The sequence below is a fragment of the Bubalus bubalis genome, chromosome 18 (assembly GCF_019923935.1).
Source record: "Bubalus bubalis isolate 160015118507 breed Murrah chromosome 18, NDDB_SH_1, whole genome shotgun sequence".
NCBI classification, from domain to species: Eukaryota; Metazoa; Chordata; class Mammalia; order Artiodactyla; family Bovidae; genus Bubalus; species Bubalus bubalis.
In genome coordinates this window covers 42,989,378-43,003,915 of record NC_059174.1, presented here as the reverse complement: position 1 = coordinate 43,003,915, position 14,538 = coordinate 42,989,378, and the positions used below count along the sequence as shown (strand labels likewise).

The 14,538-nt window shown below is 42.6% G+C and overlaps 1 protein-coding gene across 5 annotated transcripts in view; it reads left to right on the top strand.

The window, feature by feature from the left end:
• CEP89 (centrosomal protein 89) overlaps positions 1-14,538 on the top strand; it is an 80,464-nt gene that overhangs the window by 38,296 nt on the left and 27,630 nt on the right. For all 5 annotated transcript variants that reach the window (XM_044932188.2, XM_044932187.2, XM_006061387.4 and 2 more), the window contains 4 exons: positions 8,656-8,706; positions 8,876-8,959; positions 11,136-11,239; positions 13,239-13,354. In XM_044932188.2, the coding sequence (XP_044788123.2) occupies positions 8,656-8,706; positions 8,876-8,959; positions 11,136-11,239; positions 13,239-13,354 (355 nt within the window). The remainder of the gene's footprint in view (positions 1-8,655; positions 8,707-8,875; positions 8,960-11,135; positions 11,240-13,238; positions 13,355-14,538) is intronic.

Below are 14,538 nucleotides of genomic sequence, written 5' to 3'. Positions count from 1 at the left end.
TTAATCCAGAGATACCCACATTGAAACATATTATAACTAAATTGTCAAAAGGTAAAGAGAGACTCATAAAAGCAGCAAGAGGAAAAACAACTGGTTATATACAAGGAAACCCTCATAAGATCTATCAGCAGATTTTTCAGCAGAAACTTTGCAGACCAGAAGGGAGTAGCACAATATATTCAGAGTACTAAAAGGAAAAAGAAGAAAAAACCTGCCAACCACAAGTACACTACCCAGCAAAGTTGTCCTTTAGAACTGAAGTAAAAATAAAGAATTTTTAGCACATGCAAAGGCAGAAGGAATTAATCACCACCAGCGTTATAAGAAATGTTGAAGGACTTTCTTTAAGCTGAAATGAAAGGATACTAATTAGTAAAAGTAAAATGTGAAATTAAAAATTTCACTGGTAAAGGTAAATATATGGTAAAATTAAAGATAATCTAATGTAAAATTGGTAGGTTAATCACTTATAAATCTAATATGAAGGTTAGACAAAAATAGTAAAAATATAACTACAGTAATTTGTTAATGAATACATAAGATAAAAAGATATGAATCGTAACATCATAAGGCAGTAGCAACCCACTCCAGTACTCTTGTCTGGAAAATCCCATGGATGGAGGAGCCTGGTGGGCTGCAGTCCATGTGGTCGCTAAGAGTCGGACATGACTGAGCGACTTCACTTTCACTTTTCACTTTCATGCATTGGAGAAGAAAATGGCAACCCACTCCAGTGTTCTTGCCTGGAGAATCCCAGGGACAGGGGAGCCTGATGGGCTGCGGTCTCTGGGGTCGCATAGAGTCAAACACGACTGAAGCGACTTAGCAGCAGCAGCAGCAAACATAAAATTAGAGGAGAATTAACATGTAGTTTTAGAATTCATTCAAACTTATCAACTTAAAATAGACTTGTAAGTTGTCTTCCCAAGTTGTGCAGTTATAAAGACTTCTCCTGCCAAGCAGGAGATGTAGGAGGCATAGATTTGATCCCTGGGTCAGGAAGGTCACCTGGAGAAAGAAATGGCAACCCACTCCAGCATTATTGCCTGGGAAATCCTGTGGACGGAAAAGCCTGGCAGGCCACAGTTCATAGGGTCACAAAGAGTTGGACACGACTTAGCAACTAAACGACTCACCCACCACCCAACTTGTTTTAGGTAAGCCTCATGGTACCACAAAGTAAAATCCTGTAGTATATAAACAGAATATAAAGACAAAGAAATATTAGCATACCGCTACAGAAACTCAAATCACAATTGAAGAGAGACAGAGAAGAAAGGAACCAAAGGAGTTAACAGAAAGGCAGAGAAGAATGAACAAAATGACAATAAGTCCATACCTAACAATAATTACTTTAAATATAAATGGGCTAAAATCCTCCAATCAAAAGACAGAGTGGCTGAATGGGCTTCCCTGGTAGCTCAGATGGTAATGCGTCTGCCTGCAATGTGGGAGACCTGGGTTCAATCCCCATGTCGGGAAAATCCCCTGGAGGAGGAAGTGGCGACCCACTCTAGTACTCTTGCCTGGAAAATTCCATGGATGGAGGAGCCTGGCAGGCTACAGTCCATGGGATTGCAAAGAGTCAGATACGACTGAGCAGCTTCGCTGGCACTGGCTGAATGGATAAAAAAGCAAGACCCACCTGTGTGCTGCTTACAAGAAACTCACTTCAGATATAAACACTTAGACTGAAGTGAAGAGATGAAAAAAAAAGGTACTCTGTGGAAATAGAAGCTAAAAGAAACCTGAGTTAGTTGCACTTATAACAGACAAAATAGACTTTAAGACAAAGACTGTAATAAGAAGCAAAGGTCTTAGGATGTAAAGAGGTCACTCTGAGAAGAGGAGATAACATTTGTAAATATTTGCATACTCAACATAGGCACACCTAGAAATACAAAACAAATATTTTTAAAATATTTATTTATTTGGCTACATTGGGCCTTAGTTGCGGCCCACGGGAGCTTCCTTGCGTCACGTGGGATCTTTGATTGAGATGCATGCGCTCTTGTGGCATATGGGCTCCAGAGCATATGGGCGTCAGCAGCTGCAGCACATGGGCTTTCTAGTCAAGGCTCACAGCCGCCAGAGCGTTCAGGCTCAGCAGTTTCAGAGCGCAGGCTGAGTTGCTCCGTAGCATAGGGGGTCTTAGATCCCCAACCAGGGATCAAATCCACGTCTCTTTCATTGAAAGGCAGATTCTTAATCACTGGGCCACTTGGGGAAGTCCCTAAACTGAATATTAACAGACCTAAAGAGAGAAATAGACAGAGTCATATAATAATAGTAGGGAACTTGAATATCCCACTTTTATTAATGGATAGATCATCCAGACACATAATCAGTAAGGAAACATTGGCCTGAAATGATCCATCAGAGCATATGTATACAGAATATTGCATCCCAAAGCAGTAGAATACACATTCTTCTCCAGGCATGCATGTAGCATTCTCTAGGATAGATCATATATTAGGCTTACAAAACAAGTCTTAATAAATTTAAAAGGATTTAAATCATATCAGACACCTTTTCTGATCACAGTGGTACAAAACTAGAAATCAAAGAAACTGGAAAAGTAACAAATATGTGGACATTAAATAACATGCTACTCTGATCAACCAATGAACCAAAGAAGAAATCAAAAAATATCTTGAGGTGAATGAAAATGGAAATACAACATACCAAAATTTACAGGTTACAGCAAAAGCAATTTTTTTTTTTTTTTTTTAGCAAAAGCAATTTTAAGAGAGAAGCCCAGAGTAATAAACACCTACACTAAGAGACAAGAAAGATCTCAACTTAACAACCTAACTTTATACCTCAAGTAATTAGAAAAAGAACAAACGAAGCCCAAAGTTAATAGAAGGAAGGAAATAACAAAGACCAGAGAAGTAATTTAAATAAAAAATAGAAAAGATCAATGAACTCAGCTGATTTTTAAAAATCATACCAAGAATTAACACCAACCCTTCTCAAACTCTTCTAAAAAACTGAAGAGGAAGAGATACTTCTGAACTCATTTTATGAGACCAGCCTTACTCTAATGCCAAAGCCAGATGAGGACACTCCAAGACAGTTGTAGGCCAATGTCCCTGATGAACAGCTGTACAAAAATCCTCAACAAAATATTAGCAAACTGAATTCAGCAGCACAGTTGACCTTTGAACAACATGGGTTTGAACTGCATGGGTCCACTTAACATAAAATCTTTTTTTGAATAAATGCCTTCAGTACTACAGAATCCGTGGTGGGTTGAATCTGCAGATGTAGAACGGTGGATGTGGAGAGCCAGCTGCGGCACTTGAGTAGGTTTTGGTATCCACAGCCAACCCTAGAACCAGTTCACAGATACTGAGGGATGACTGTACGTTGAAAGGACGGGATACCGTGACCAAGTGCTGTTTATTCCTGGGATCCAAGGATAGTTCAGTATCTGCAAGGAAGTCAGTACTGTATCTTATACCACATTAACAGAAGTAAGAGTGAAAACTGTGATCATCTCAATAGAGGCAGAAAAATTTGACAAATTTGGCATGTTGTCGTGATAAAAACTCTTGGCAAACTGCGTATAGAAGGAACATACCTCAACATATAAAGGCCATATATGACAAGCCCCCATCTAATATATACTCATAGTTGAAAAGCTGGACACTTAAGGTGCAACACAAGGATGTCTACTCTTAACGAGATTTATGCAACGTAATACTAAAAATCAAGCCAGAGCAATTTGGCAAGATACAAAAGGCATCCACATTGGAAAGGAAGAAGTAAAATAGACTCTTCTGATGACATGAAATTATATATAGAAGACCCTAACAACTCCACCAAAAAAACTGTTAGAACTAATAAATTCAATAAATTTGCAGGGTACACAATCAATATGCAAAAATCAATTGTGTTTCTGTACACTAACAATAAACTATTGGGAAGAGAAATTAAGAAAATCCCATTTATAGTAGCAACAAAAAGAATAAAATACTTAGGAATAGATTTACTATGGAGATGAAACATCTGTATACCAAAATCTATGAAACATTGGTGAAAGAAATCAAAGATGATACAAACAAGTGAAAAGATATTCTATGCTCATGGATTGAAAGAATATTATTATCATGTCCATACTACCCAAAGGGATCTACAGAATCAGTATAATCCCTATCAAAATTCCAATGGCATTTTTCACAGAAATAGATAAAACAGTCCTAAAATTTGTATGGAACCACAGAAGACCTCAAATTAAATATTAAGTAGTCTTGAGAAAGAAAAACAAAGCTGGAGATAGCACACCTCCTGATTTCAAGCTGTATTACAAAGAAGTAGTCAAAGTAGTATACTGTTAGCATGAAAACAAACACATAGATCAACAGAACAGAAGTGAGAGCAGTGGTCATGTATGGATGTGAGAGTTGGACTGTAAAGAAAGCTGAGTGCCAAAGAATTGATGCTTTTGAACTGTGGTGTTGGAGAAGACTCTTGACAGTCCCTTGGACTGCAAGGAGCTCCAACCAGTCCATTCGGAAGGAGATCAGCCCTGGGATTTCTTTGGAAGAAATGATGCTAAAGCTGAAACTCCAGTACTTTGGCCACCTCATGCGAAGAGTTGACTCATTGGAAAAGACTCGGATGCTAGGAGGGATTGGGGGCAGGAGGAGAAGGGGGTGACAGAGGATGAGATGGCTGGATGGCATCACTGACTCAATGGACGTGAGTTTGAGTAAACTCTGGGAGTTGGTGATGGACAGGGAGGCCTGGCATGCTGCAATTCATGGGGTCGCAAAGAGTCGGACACGACTGAGCGACTAAACTGAACTGAGAGCACAAAACGTGTACGGTCAGCAAAAGAGTCAAGCATATACTATGGAGAAAGGATAGTCTCTTGAGTAAATGATGTTGGGAAAACTGAATATCCACTTGCAAAAGAATGAAACTGGACCCCTATCATACACCATATGCAAAAATAAGCTCAAAATGAATTAAGGACTTGAATAGCCAACAAGTATATGAAAAGATGCTCAACGTCACTAATTATCAGGAAAATGCAACTTAAAACCACAATGAGATAATCACCTCACATCTGTTAGCATGTGTTTTATTAAAAAGAGATAAATTCTGGTGAGGGTGTAGAAAGAAAGAACCCTTGGTTCACTATTGGAGGGAATACAGCTACTATAGAAAACAGAATGGAGGTTCCCAAAGAAATAACTATCATACCACTCAGAAATCCCGCTTCTGGGTATATATCTAAAGGAAAGAAAATAAAAATCTTGAAGAGATATCTATACTCCCATGTTCATTGCAGCATTATTTATGATAGCCAAGGTCTGAAAGCAACGTCAGGATGATTGGACAAAGAAAATGTGATACATGTCACATGTTTATACACACACACACACACACAAGTATTTCCCAGGTAGCTCAGTGGTAAAGAATCTGCCTGCCAATGCAGGAGACACAAGAGAACCCAGGTTTGATCCCAGGGTTGAGAAGATCCCCTGGAGAAGGAAATGGCAGCCCACTCCAGTATTCTTGCCTGGAAAATTCCATGGACAGAGGAGCCTGGTGGGCTATAGTCCATGGGGCCACAAAGAGTCGGACACAGCTGAACACACACGCAGACTTGATACATACACATATGCATGTATATGTTATTCAACCTTAAAGAACAAGGCAGTTCTGTCACTTGCAACAATATGGATGAACATGGCGGGTATTATTCTAAGAGAAATAAGCCAGATAAAGATGGATAAACTGCTTGGTGTCACTTAATATGTGGAATTAAAAAAAAAAAGAAGTTGAGCTCATAGAAACTGAGAGTAGGATGGTGAATGCCATGAGCTGAGGGCTGGGGAAATAGGGAGAGGCAAGTGATAGGTACAAACTTTCAGTTACAAGATGGATAAGATCTGAGAATCTAGTGTATATATTGGGTTGGCTAAAAAGAGCGTTCAAGTTTTCCCGTAACACCGATACAGAGAAACCAGAACACACTTTTTGGCCAACCCAATATAACATGGTGACTATAATTAATAATACTGTATTTTATAATTGAAGCTTGCCAAGAGAGTAAAGTTTGTGTTTCCTCTCCCCCACCCCCTAGCAATAAATGGTAAATATGTACGGTGATGGGTGTGTAATCAGAGAAGAAAGCAGACTAGGTTTTAGCTTAGAAGGATCGCAAAATTCGACACCCACTCAGCATGCCACTATGGCAGAGGCTGTGGGGAATGGCGGAAGGAGCCATTTGCTCAGGTCTGGACCTTGGAGTCTCGTGTGTGTGAGGGACGTGTAGGGGCTGGTGGTGGGGTGGGGTCGTTGGAATGTACTGCTGTCCAGCCCCCCTGGGGGTTGGTGGTGAGGCGGGGAGCCTGGTATGCACAGAGTTCCCATGTGACTCCTGGGAGTTGAGGGCACCTTTATGGGCTGTTTCCTTTCTTCTTGAAGTAGGACTTTAGGTTTAAATGTTTTAAATAATGGCTTCCGGAGTCCAGCTCCAGTAGCCAGGGTTTCAACCTGAAGGGAGGTACAGTGTCGGCAGGTAACGACGCAGCCTTTCAATTTTCTTGGACTGCGCATTTATTTCAAGTTTAAGACTTTCTTTTATACTTTTATGAAAGCATTATGTCAGAGGTTTGACATTTTCAGTTCCCCCTCACCCAGATTTATTATCTCCATAAATCATTGTTGCCCTTCAAACAGAGTTGCTGCTTCAGCGATTCTCTCAGAATCAGCTTTACCACCTATTATCTACTTCCTCTTATGTGTCCTATAGTTGTGATTACATTGTAACTCATGCTACATTCCTCAGTTTATTTCTTATCTTTCTAAATCCTGTTTGCCCCTAACATCCTGAGCTCACTATTTCTTAAAATGGCTTCTAGCTATTAGTATCTAAAATTCCTAACCTCTATAAGCTATAGTAAAATATGCTAACATTACAACCTTCCTTAAATCTTTAACTTGTAGTTATTTTAATTATTTTTAAGCCCTAAATTCAGTAAACTCCTTTGCCATAAACATTTTCCTCACAAATAGGCTTCAGAAAGCAATCCCTCCCATGGCCTCAAGCTGCGGCCTTCATGCTCATCCTGGAATACTCTTTTGTAAAAGTCCTTAAACAAATGTCAATGATTAACTTTATGAATTACTCTCTGAGCACAGCTGCAGAAGGCCTTGTGCCTTCTCATGCTCCTCTTAAGAACAATAAGCACCTTAATATTACTTTTCAGTCAACTCAGCCGAGGAGAGGAAAAAAAAGTCAGAATCACAAGGCCGAACTCCTTCATCCCGGGTCCGTGCCTGTGGGACAAAGAGAGGGGGTTGGGGCCATGCCTCCATTTTGTCAGTAATGCCTGACGCGGCTCCCGACCGATGGCTTTGAGATATAATTCACCCGTTTTAAGTATACAGTTCAGTGACTTTTTTTTTTAGTGTATTCACAGAACAGTTCAACCTTTACCACAGTTTCAGAATGTTTTCTTCATAACAAGAACTCTCACACCTGCTAGCAGTCCCTCCCTGTTTCTTCCCACCTCCCACATTGGCCCTGGCAACCACTAATCTTCCTTCTGTCTCTGTGGATTTGCCTATTCTGAATACTTTGTATAAACAGAATCATACAGGGACTTCCCCGGCGATCCAGTGGTTGACTTAGCTCTCCCATTGCATGGGGGGGCATGGGTTAGATCCCTGGTTGGGAAAGTGAGATCCTGCATACTGTATGATGTGACCAAAAGTAAATAAATAAATACAGGATAATATATATATATATATAAAAATTAAATGGAATCGTTCAATAAGTGGTCTTTTGTGACTAACTTCTTTCACTTAACATAATGTTAACCTTTTTTAAAAAAAATATGCTAGCTCCTGGAGTCCCGTGATCCAAAACAGGCTCCCTAGCGTGAGCCAGTTCTCTTTCAAAAGGCTGTGAGCAGGCAGGCCCAGTGACTGGCCGCTGGCCCCCGCCCCCGCCACGTGCGCACACCACTGCCCTGTGCAGCTGCCACGCTCTCCGTGACAGTCTCCCCTGATCCCTCCAGCGGGGCTGATCTCTCTCTCCAACCACTGCAGACTTCTGTTTGTGTCCCTCTTAAGGCACATTCTGCCCGTACTATGTTTGTGTGTGATGTTAACCCGTGTAAGAAGACCTGTCTCTGAGTTGAACCATAAAGTCCTTAAAAATGACGATTGTGCGGTAATGTCCATAATGACTTAGTGAACTTGCAGTGTTTGCTGAATGAATCATGAGATGATAAACACATTAGAAAGGTTTCGTTGAATAAGGAGTTATTCCATCAGGGCCATTGCTTCCAGCCCTGATGGAATTACTCATGCCAGGTTTGGCCTCTTACTGTAAACAACTAGAAAACCAAACAGGATACATAATATGGCTGTTTACAGACACCAGACAGCGGGCTGCACTGTGATCATGGGGAGAATGAAGATAATAGATGAGCCTTATGGTCACCTTGCTTTCTTCTTTATTACTTGTTTGTTTATTTGGCCGTGTTGGGTGTTCATTGCGGCATGTAGCATCTTTTGTTACGGCATGGACTTCAGTTGTGGCACGGGCTCAGTAGTTGTATGGCAGAGGCTCCAGAGTGCTTGGGCTTCAGTAATTTAATTTGTCTTCACTCTCTGTTTTATTCTTAGAGTTTAAATATCGAAGGCCTCCCATCAAAGGGCCCTACACCACCCTGGTTGGTAAGTGAAAGTTATTTAATTTCAGGCTCATATTTTCTGGGCTGTGTTTGAATAGCTGTTACAAATCATTCTGAATTAAACCGAACCAATTTTCTTTCCTTTTTAAAGACCTGCTGGTTGTGTTGAGTTGTAAGAAAGGTATTAACCTTTTTTATTCGATTATGTTCAGGTGGATATAAAATACCTGTCCCCCTTGTTGCTGGCCTATGAAGACAGGATGAAAGAGAAGGACGAGCTCATTGCCAGCCTTCAGGTAGGTTGGCAAATATCTCAGAAGTACAAGGTTTGTAAAAGAGAAGACCAATTCAAACCTGGAGGCAACATTTTGAAGATAGGTATACCCACCTCCTGGCAGGTACTCAAGTGTTTGTTACAGGAAGGAATGGAAGAAGGAGGGAGTGGAGCAGAGTTGGGATGGGGAGAAGGAAGACAGAAGGATGGAAGTGGGGAGGCAGGAGAAGTGGCAGGCGGAGCAGAAGGGCAGGGTCGGAATTGATGGAAGGGTCTGCAGGGACAGAGAGCCGTTGTGTTGGAAGCTGTGGCCTCCCAGACAGGCAGCCCAGCATGGACTGGGATCCTGGGGTGCAGAGAAGGCAGCCACGGGAGGTGCTCCTTCCCTGGTCCTGTGCAGCTGCGAACAGCGCTGATAAAAGGGATGTTTGGGCAGATGGGGAAGGTAGGAGACCAGGGATCTTTCAGGCAAACTTAATGTTCCTTAATTCCATGAAGAGCTGACCCCAGGAAGTCCAGTTACTGAGCTGCTGATAGCAGTGGGGAAGTGAGGTTTTTATTCATTTCTGCCTTGCTCACTCTCTTTCATGGGAATGGCTCCTGGAGCAGAGGAGCCATTCTAACTGTACAGGAAACCAAGGCTGTGCTGGTGTTGTAGACACGTCCCATGCCTTGCCCTGCCACGTTACCTCTGTGTTCCCTATTTAAGTGGCCAAAGATATCTCTGGAGTTGAAGGGATCCAGGGAGGAAAGAGTTGGTTTTTCTGGGCTCCTTGGCTGGAAGGGTCTGTTAAGAGTCACCTAACTCCAAGACTTCTCTACTGGTCCGCTCTTCCTCTGTAGGAGATGTGGTTTCCATTCCTGGTCTCATGGGAAGATCCTACATGCTGCGCAGCTTGGCCCCAAAAATAAACAACTTAACAAAAAAAAGCATCACCCAGCCTGTTTTTGTTCTGCTATCCCATACACATGGCCCATGTAATGCCATTTGGAACCTTCCCTCCTGGATTTTCTACTGGACACTTAATTTTTTAAGAGGGTGAATTAATCTTATGCTAATTGGGAGGCCTGGCCTGCTGCGGTTCATGGGGTCGCAAAGAGTCGGACACAACTGAGAGACTGAACTGGTTAAATATCAATCCACATAATAAAAGTACTTATTTAGTGCTCCTTCTAAAACAGGGTTCAGGGGACATTTTCTGCAGACGTCTATTTAGTAACTGTTCTAGGCTTTGGGGGTCCTTGGAGTTTGTTTGCAGCCACTCAACTCTGCTGCTGTAGCATGAAAGTAGCCACAGATGGGCATGACTGTGTTCCAGTAAAGCTCTATTTGCAGAATAGGCCCCTGGCCTGCCGGCTGCAGCTTGCCCAATCCGTGTTCTGACAGAGGGCCAGTGGACTGGCAGTAAGCGGGGAGTGCGTCTGGGCAGAGAGGCGAGAGAAAGAAAAGTTGCTTCGCATTACTGCTTTTTATAAGCATAAATGTCTGCTCGCTGAGAGAGGAATACTTAAAAGCGTCCCAGGATAAGTATTGACACCTAAGATTATCACCAGAAGACAGCCCAAGATATCGAAGCTGGCGAAGGCCAGCCAAGAAAAGCCTGGATGGAGGCCACCCAGCACGGGTGCCACAAACAGACTGTGGGGTCGAACATGGACTGAGCAGCAGTCCTGAAGTGGCAGCCGGTGGGCACTGAAGCTAGCTGACCGGTGGCTTTAAGGAAGGGAGGCACTCTCATCAATGTCAAGGAACAAAGTTAGGTGACTCCTTCCCCCTACACTAATTAAGGCCTTCCGCACCAAAATGGGCTTTAGTTATGATGAACAGTTCTTATTTTTACCTAAAAAGCTCCAATTTATCCTGCAGTCTTTAAACAAAAAATTATAATATTTATAGACATCTGTTGCCTTTTTATCCCCCTTTTTTATCTTTTCACATATTTGCAGCACAGAAAAAGTTTATCAGAATAAGGACTGAGTATTTAAAACCTGAGGTGCTTTGCTCTGTGTCCTCAGCTTGGTAGCTTTCTCTTGTGTTTTCTCGCTAGACTGGGTTGGTGCTGGTACAGAGTTTAAGGCTGCTGGTACCTGAGACTTTGCTTATAAGTTATATTAACATTTGATTTTAGCTAGAGCAATAGCATTAGAGTGAAGAAGTACCTGTGTGTATGTGACAGTTTCTTTAAATTTTGTTTCAGGAGGAAATGAGAGTGTTTAGAATTCGAGCCCAAGAAGTGGTGAAAGAAAACGAGAAACTGCATCGAGAGCTGAATAAGAGTAGTCCCATCACCAGTGAAGAATGGCACGTGGTGTTGTTTCTGGTATTTTGCTAATTAAAAGAAGAAACGATGATAGGGATAAAGTTTATTAAGTTGTCAAATACATATGTAAATTTTAACTTAAATATTTTAACTAAAACGTTTAATTTCTCAGAAATTAATAAGGTACGGCTGAAAACCTAGTAAATTATTCTAAACTTGTGTTTTAAAGATTACTTTCAAAATTCTAAGTGGGTTGTTAAACCTGGAAAATGTTGGCTGTCCACATTTTTATCCTCTGAGGTTGTGTTTTTTTTTTTTTTATAATTCGGCTGCACCAGTTGTTAGCTGGAGGACATGGGATCTTCAGTCTTCATTGGGCCATGTGGGGTCTTTAGTTGTGGCATGCGAACTGTAGTTATGGCATGCAGGATCTAGTTCCCTAGCCAGGGATTGAACCCGCATCCCCTGCTTTGGGAGCATGGAGTCTTAGCCCCTGGACCATGAGGTTGTATTTTTCTAGGGTACTTTTCCTGTCCCCAAACTGCTGAGTCAGGTCCTTCCTTAGACCTCTCTGATGGCTTGCAGGGCTTTAGGACAGACTAGGATGGGGCCTTGCACTCCCGGGTCCCACCTGCCCTGCGCCTTCCATACCTTGACAGCTGCTATCCCGTTGCTGGCTTTCTCCCCTCCCCGCACCAGAACAGCCCCTTCCGCGCTCCTGCTCGCTTATCGGGGCCGTGCTCGAATGGTGCTGATAGGTAGCTCTCTCTGAAGGCACTCTCCCTAAATGCACACTCTGTCCTGGGACCTGCCACACTGTGCCTCCCTGTGTGTCTCCTTTGTGAGCATCTCAGGGCAGGGCCAGGTGCTGTTCATTGAGCACAGCAACAAATGCCTCGTCAGCACATCTGAGAAAGTAAATGTCTTCAAACGTCTAAAGGCAATACCCAAGCAGGACCCAGCAAGCAGAAACTATTCAGATAGATCTTTTTTGCCTTGGGTAGGTATGTTATATTTAGCATTTTTTTTTTAATGTCTTAACATCCCTGAAAAAAATTAAATATTTTCTATATGTGATGACTAGAAATTTGGAGTTCAGTCAACAGCATTCTTACCTTTAGGTGGGTTCTCCCTCTTTTTATGGTCACTGCCGTGTCAAGTGGGACTGGTTGAATGGCTACTGGATCCTGCCTGGTGTATTATGACTTCCGCTGGTGAACTTGGATTTTTTTCTTTCAGGGTTCCAGGCTCCTAGTGTATCTCCCCTCAAACCCTCCTTGAATAGTGCCCTTTCAGCAGGTCTGTTGGGCTGCTTCCAAGAGTCTCACAAGAACCCTCAGATTCTTTCTCCAACCTTCTATATGGCTTCAAGTCAGACCTGTTTACTTCCTAAAATATAAATAAATAAATAAAGGTTGCACTTTGAAATCCGCATGCCCACCGTGTTCCGCAGTCCTGTCCATAAGAGTTTGAAATTTGCATCCTGCCCTGGGGTGGTGGCCTGTGCCACAGGGTGGAGGTGAGTGGGTGCTGTTAGGTCTGAGCAGGGCTTGTTAAACCCCCCAGCCAGCCCCACCCCATACTCTGAATTCACTGTCTTCCTGTGAGAGTTTGGGGAGGGCTCCCAGGGCTTGGGAGCCCTCTGTAGGCAGAGCTCCTGCCGCCCCCAAACTCTCTCCCAGCCATGCCCTCATCTGCCCCCCTTGGTGCTGCTCCCTGTCCCCTGCACTCTGCTTACTGCAACTAGGGAAAAGCCTGCGTGGCAATGAAGACCCAGCACAACCGAAGATAAAGAAATACAATTGTTTTTAAAACAAAACAAGAAGTTACCAAAGCAGTTTAATATCAAGCTTCTGTCTGTCTTTCCCCCAATTTGATGGAAATTAAAAACTTGCCGTGTTAATAACATGTTTAGTATTATAATTTGTCCAGATATTCATTACCTACAGCATAAGCAGTTGCTTTCTTTTAGACTCAGGAGTGTCTCCATAACCATTGTGCACCTGAATGGCAGTATTTAATTTTGTAAATCAATTGTAGGCGGCAGCTTCAGACTCAAGCAGAACTGGTTTTAGAAGAAAACAAGTTGTTGATAGAGCAGTTGGAGATTCAGCAAAGAAAAGCCAAGGACACCCACCGGGAGCGTCTCCAGGAAGGTGAGCAGTCTTTCCTGATGCTGTGACATTGTCAATGTGTCATTTACAATGGCGTTCCCCCCTCCCCCACTTGAAAATGGTGGGAAGTCATGTTTTTTAGAATGTATTCTTTTTTACTGAAATGCAGCTGTTACAGCATATCCAGTCATCACCCATGATGCAGTGACCGCTTTCTCAGGAGTCTGTAATTATTCTGTCTTTTGTAAATCAGTTATAGGTAACAACTGTAGAGTCAGCAGAACTGGGTTTGGGGGGAACAGTGCGCAACATAAGCAGGAATAATCATGTGAGGTGGATATTTGGAAGAACCTATGGGTGTATCCCCCAGAACCTGTTGAGTGAGGAAATACGTAGGAACCGTTGGCTCTCTAAACAGCTTCTCTGGCTCGCAGCCTCTGCAGCGTCGCAGGTGCTGCTGTAGATGAAATCTCCTTCACACCCTGTCCTCCTCTCCCCGCGCGTCCCGTCCTGTCCCAGGAGGCCAAGTTCTACTTCTCTAAGTACTAGCTTCAGATGCCCAGGGCACATCTTAATATTACATGCTTCCATGTCACTTAGGATGAAAATATTTATGATTTACTTTAAATATAGGACAGTAAACAAAAAAATTAATGAGGAAAGGGAAGAAAAACAAATCTGTCCTTAGTTGGGTCATATTAAAAATGTCCTTAAAAATCTAGCAGTTTTAGGGTCAACATCATGATGTATGTTTGCACATCTGTGTGTGACTTAAGGCTTCAGTCTTTGAAAGGTAAGGGCCTTGAAGCCTGGAATCATGTCCTGTTAAGTATTCTGTATTTAACAGTAATATCAATATATTGATCTCCAGTAAGAAAGTGTATGTTTCAGTTCAGTTCAGTCGCTCAGTCATGTCTGACTCTTTGCGACCCCATGAATCGCAGCACGCCAGGCCTCCCTGTCCATCACCAACTCCCAGAGTTCACTCAGACTCACATCCATCGAGTCAGTGATGCCATCCAGCCATCTCATCCTCTGTCATCCCCTTCTCCTGCCCCCAATCCCTCCCAGCATCAGAGTTTTTTCCAATGAGTCAACTCTTTGCATCAGGTGGCCAAAGTACTGGAGTTTCAGTTTTAGCATCATTCCTTCCAAAGAAATCCCAGGGCTGATCTCCTTCAGAATGGACTGGTTGGATCTCCTTGCAGTCTAAGGGACTCTCAAGA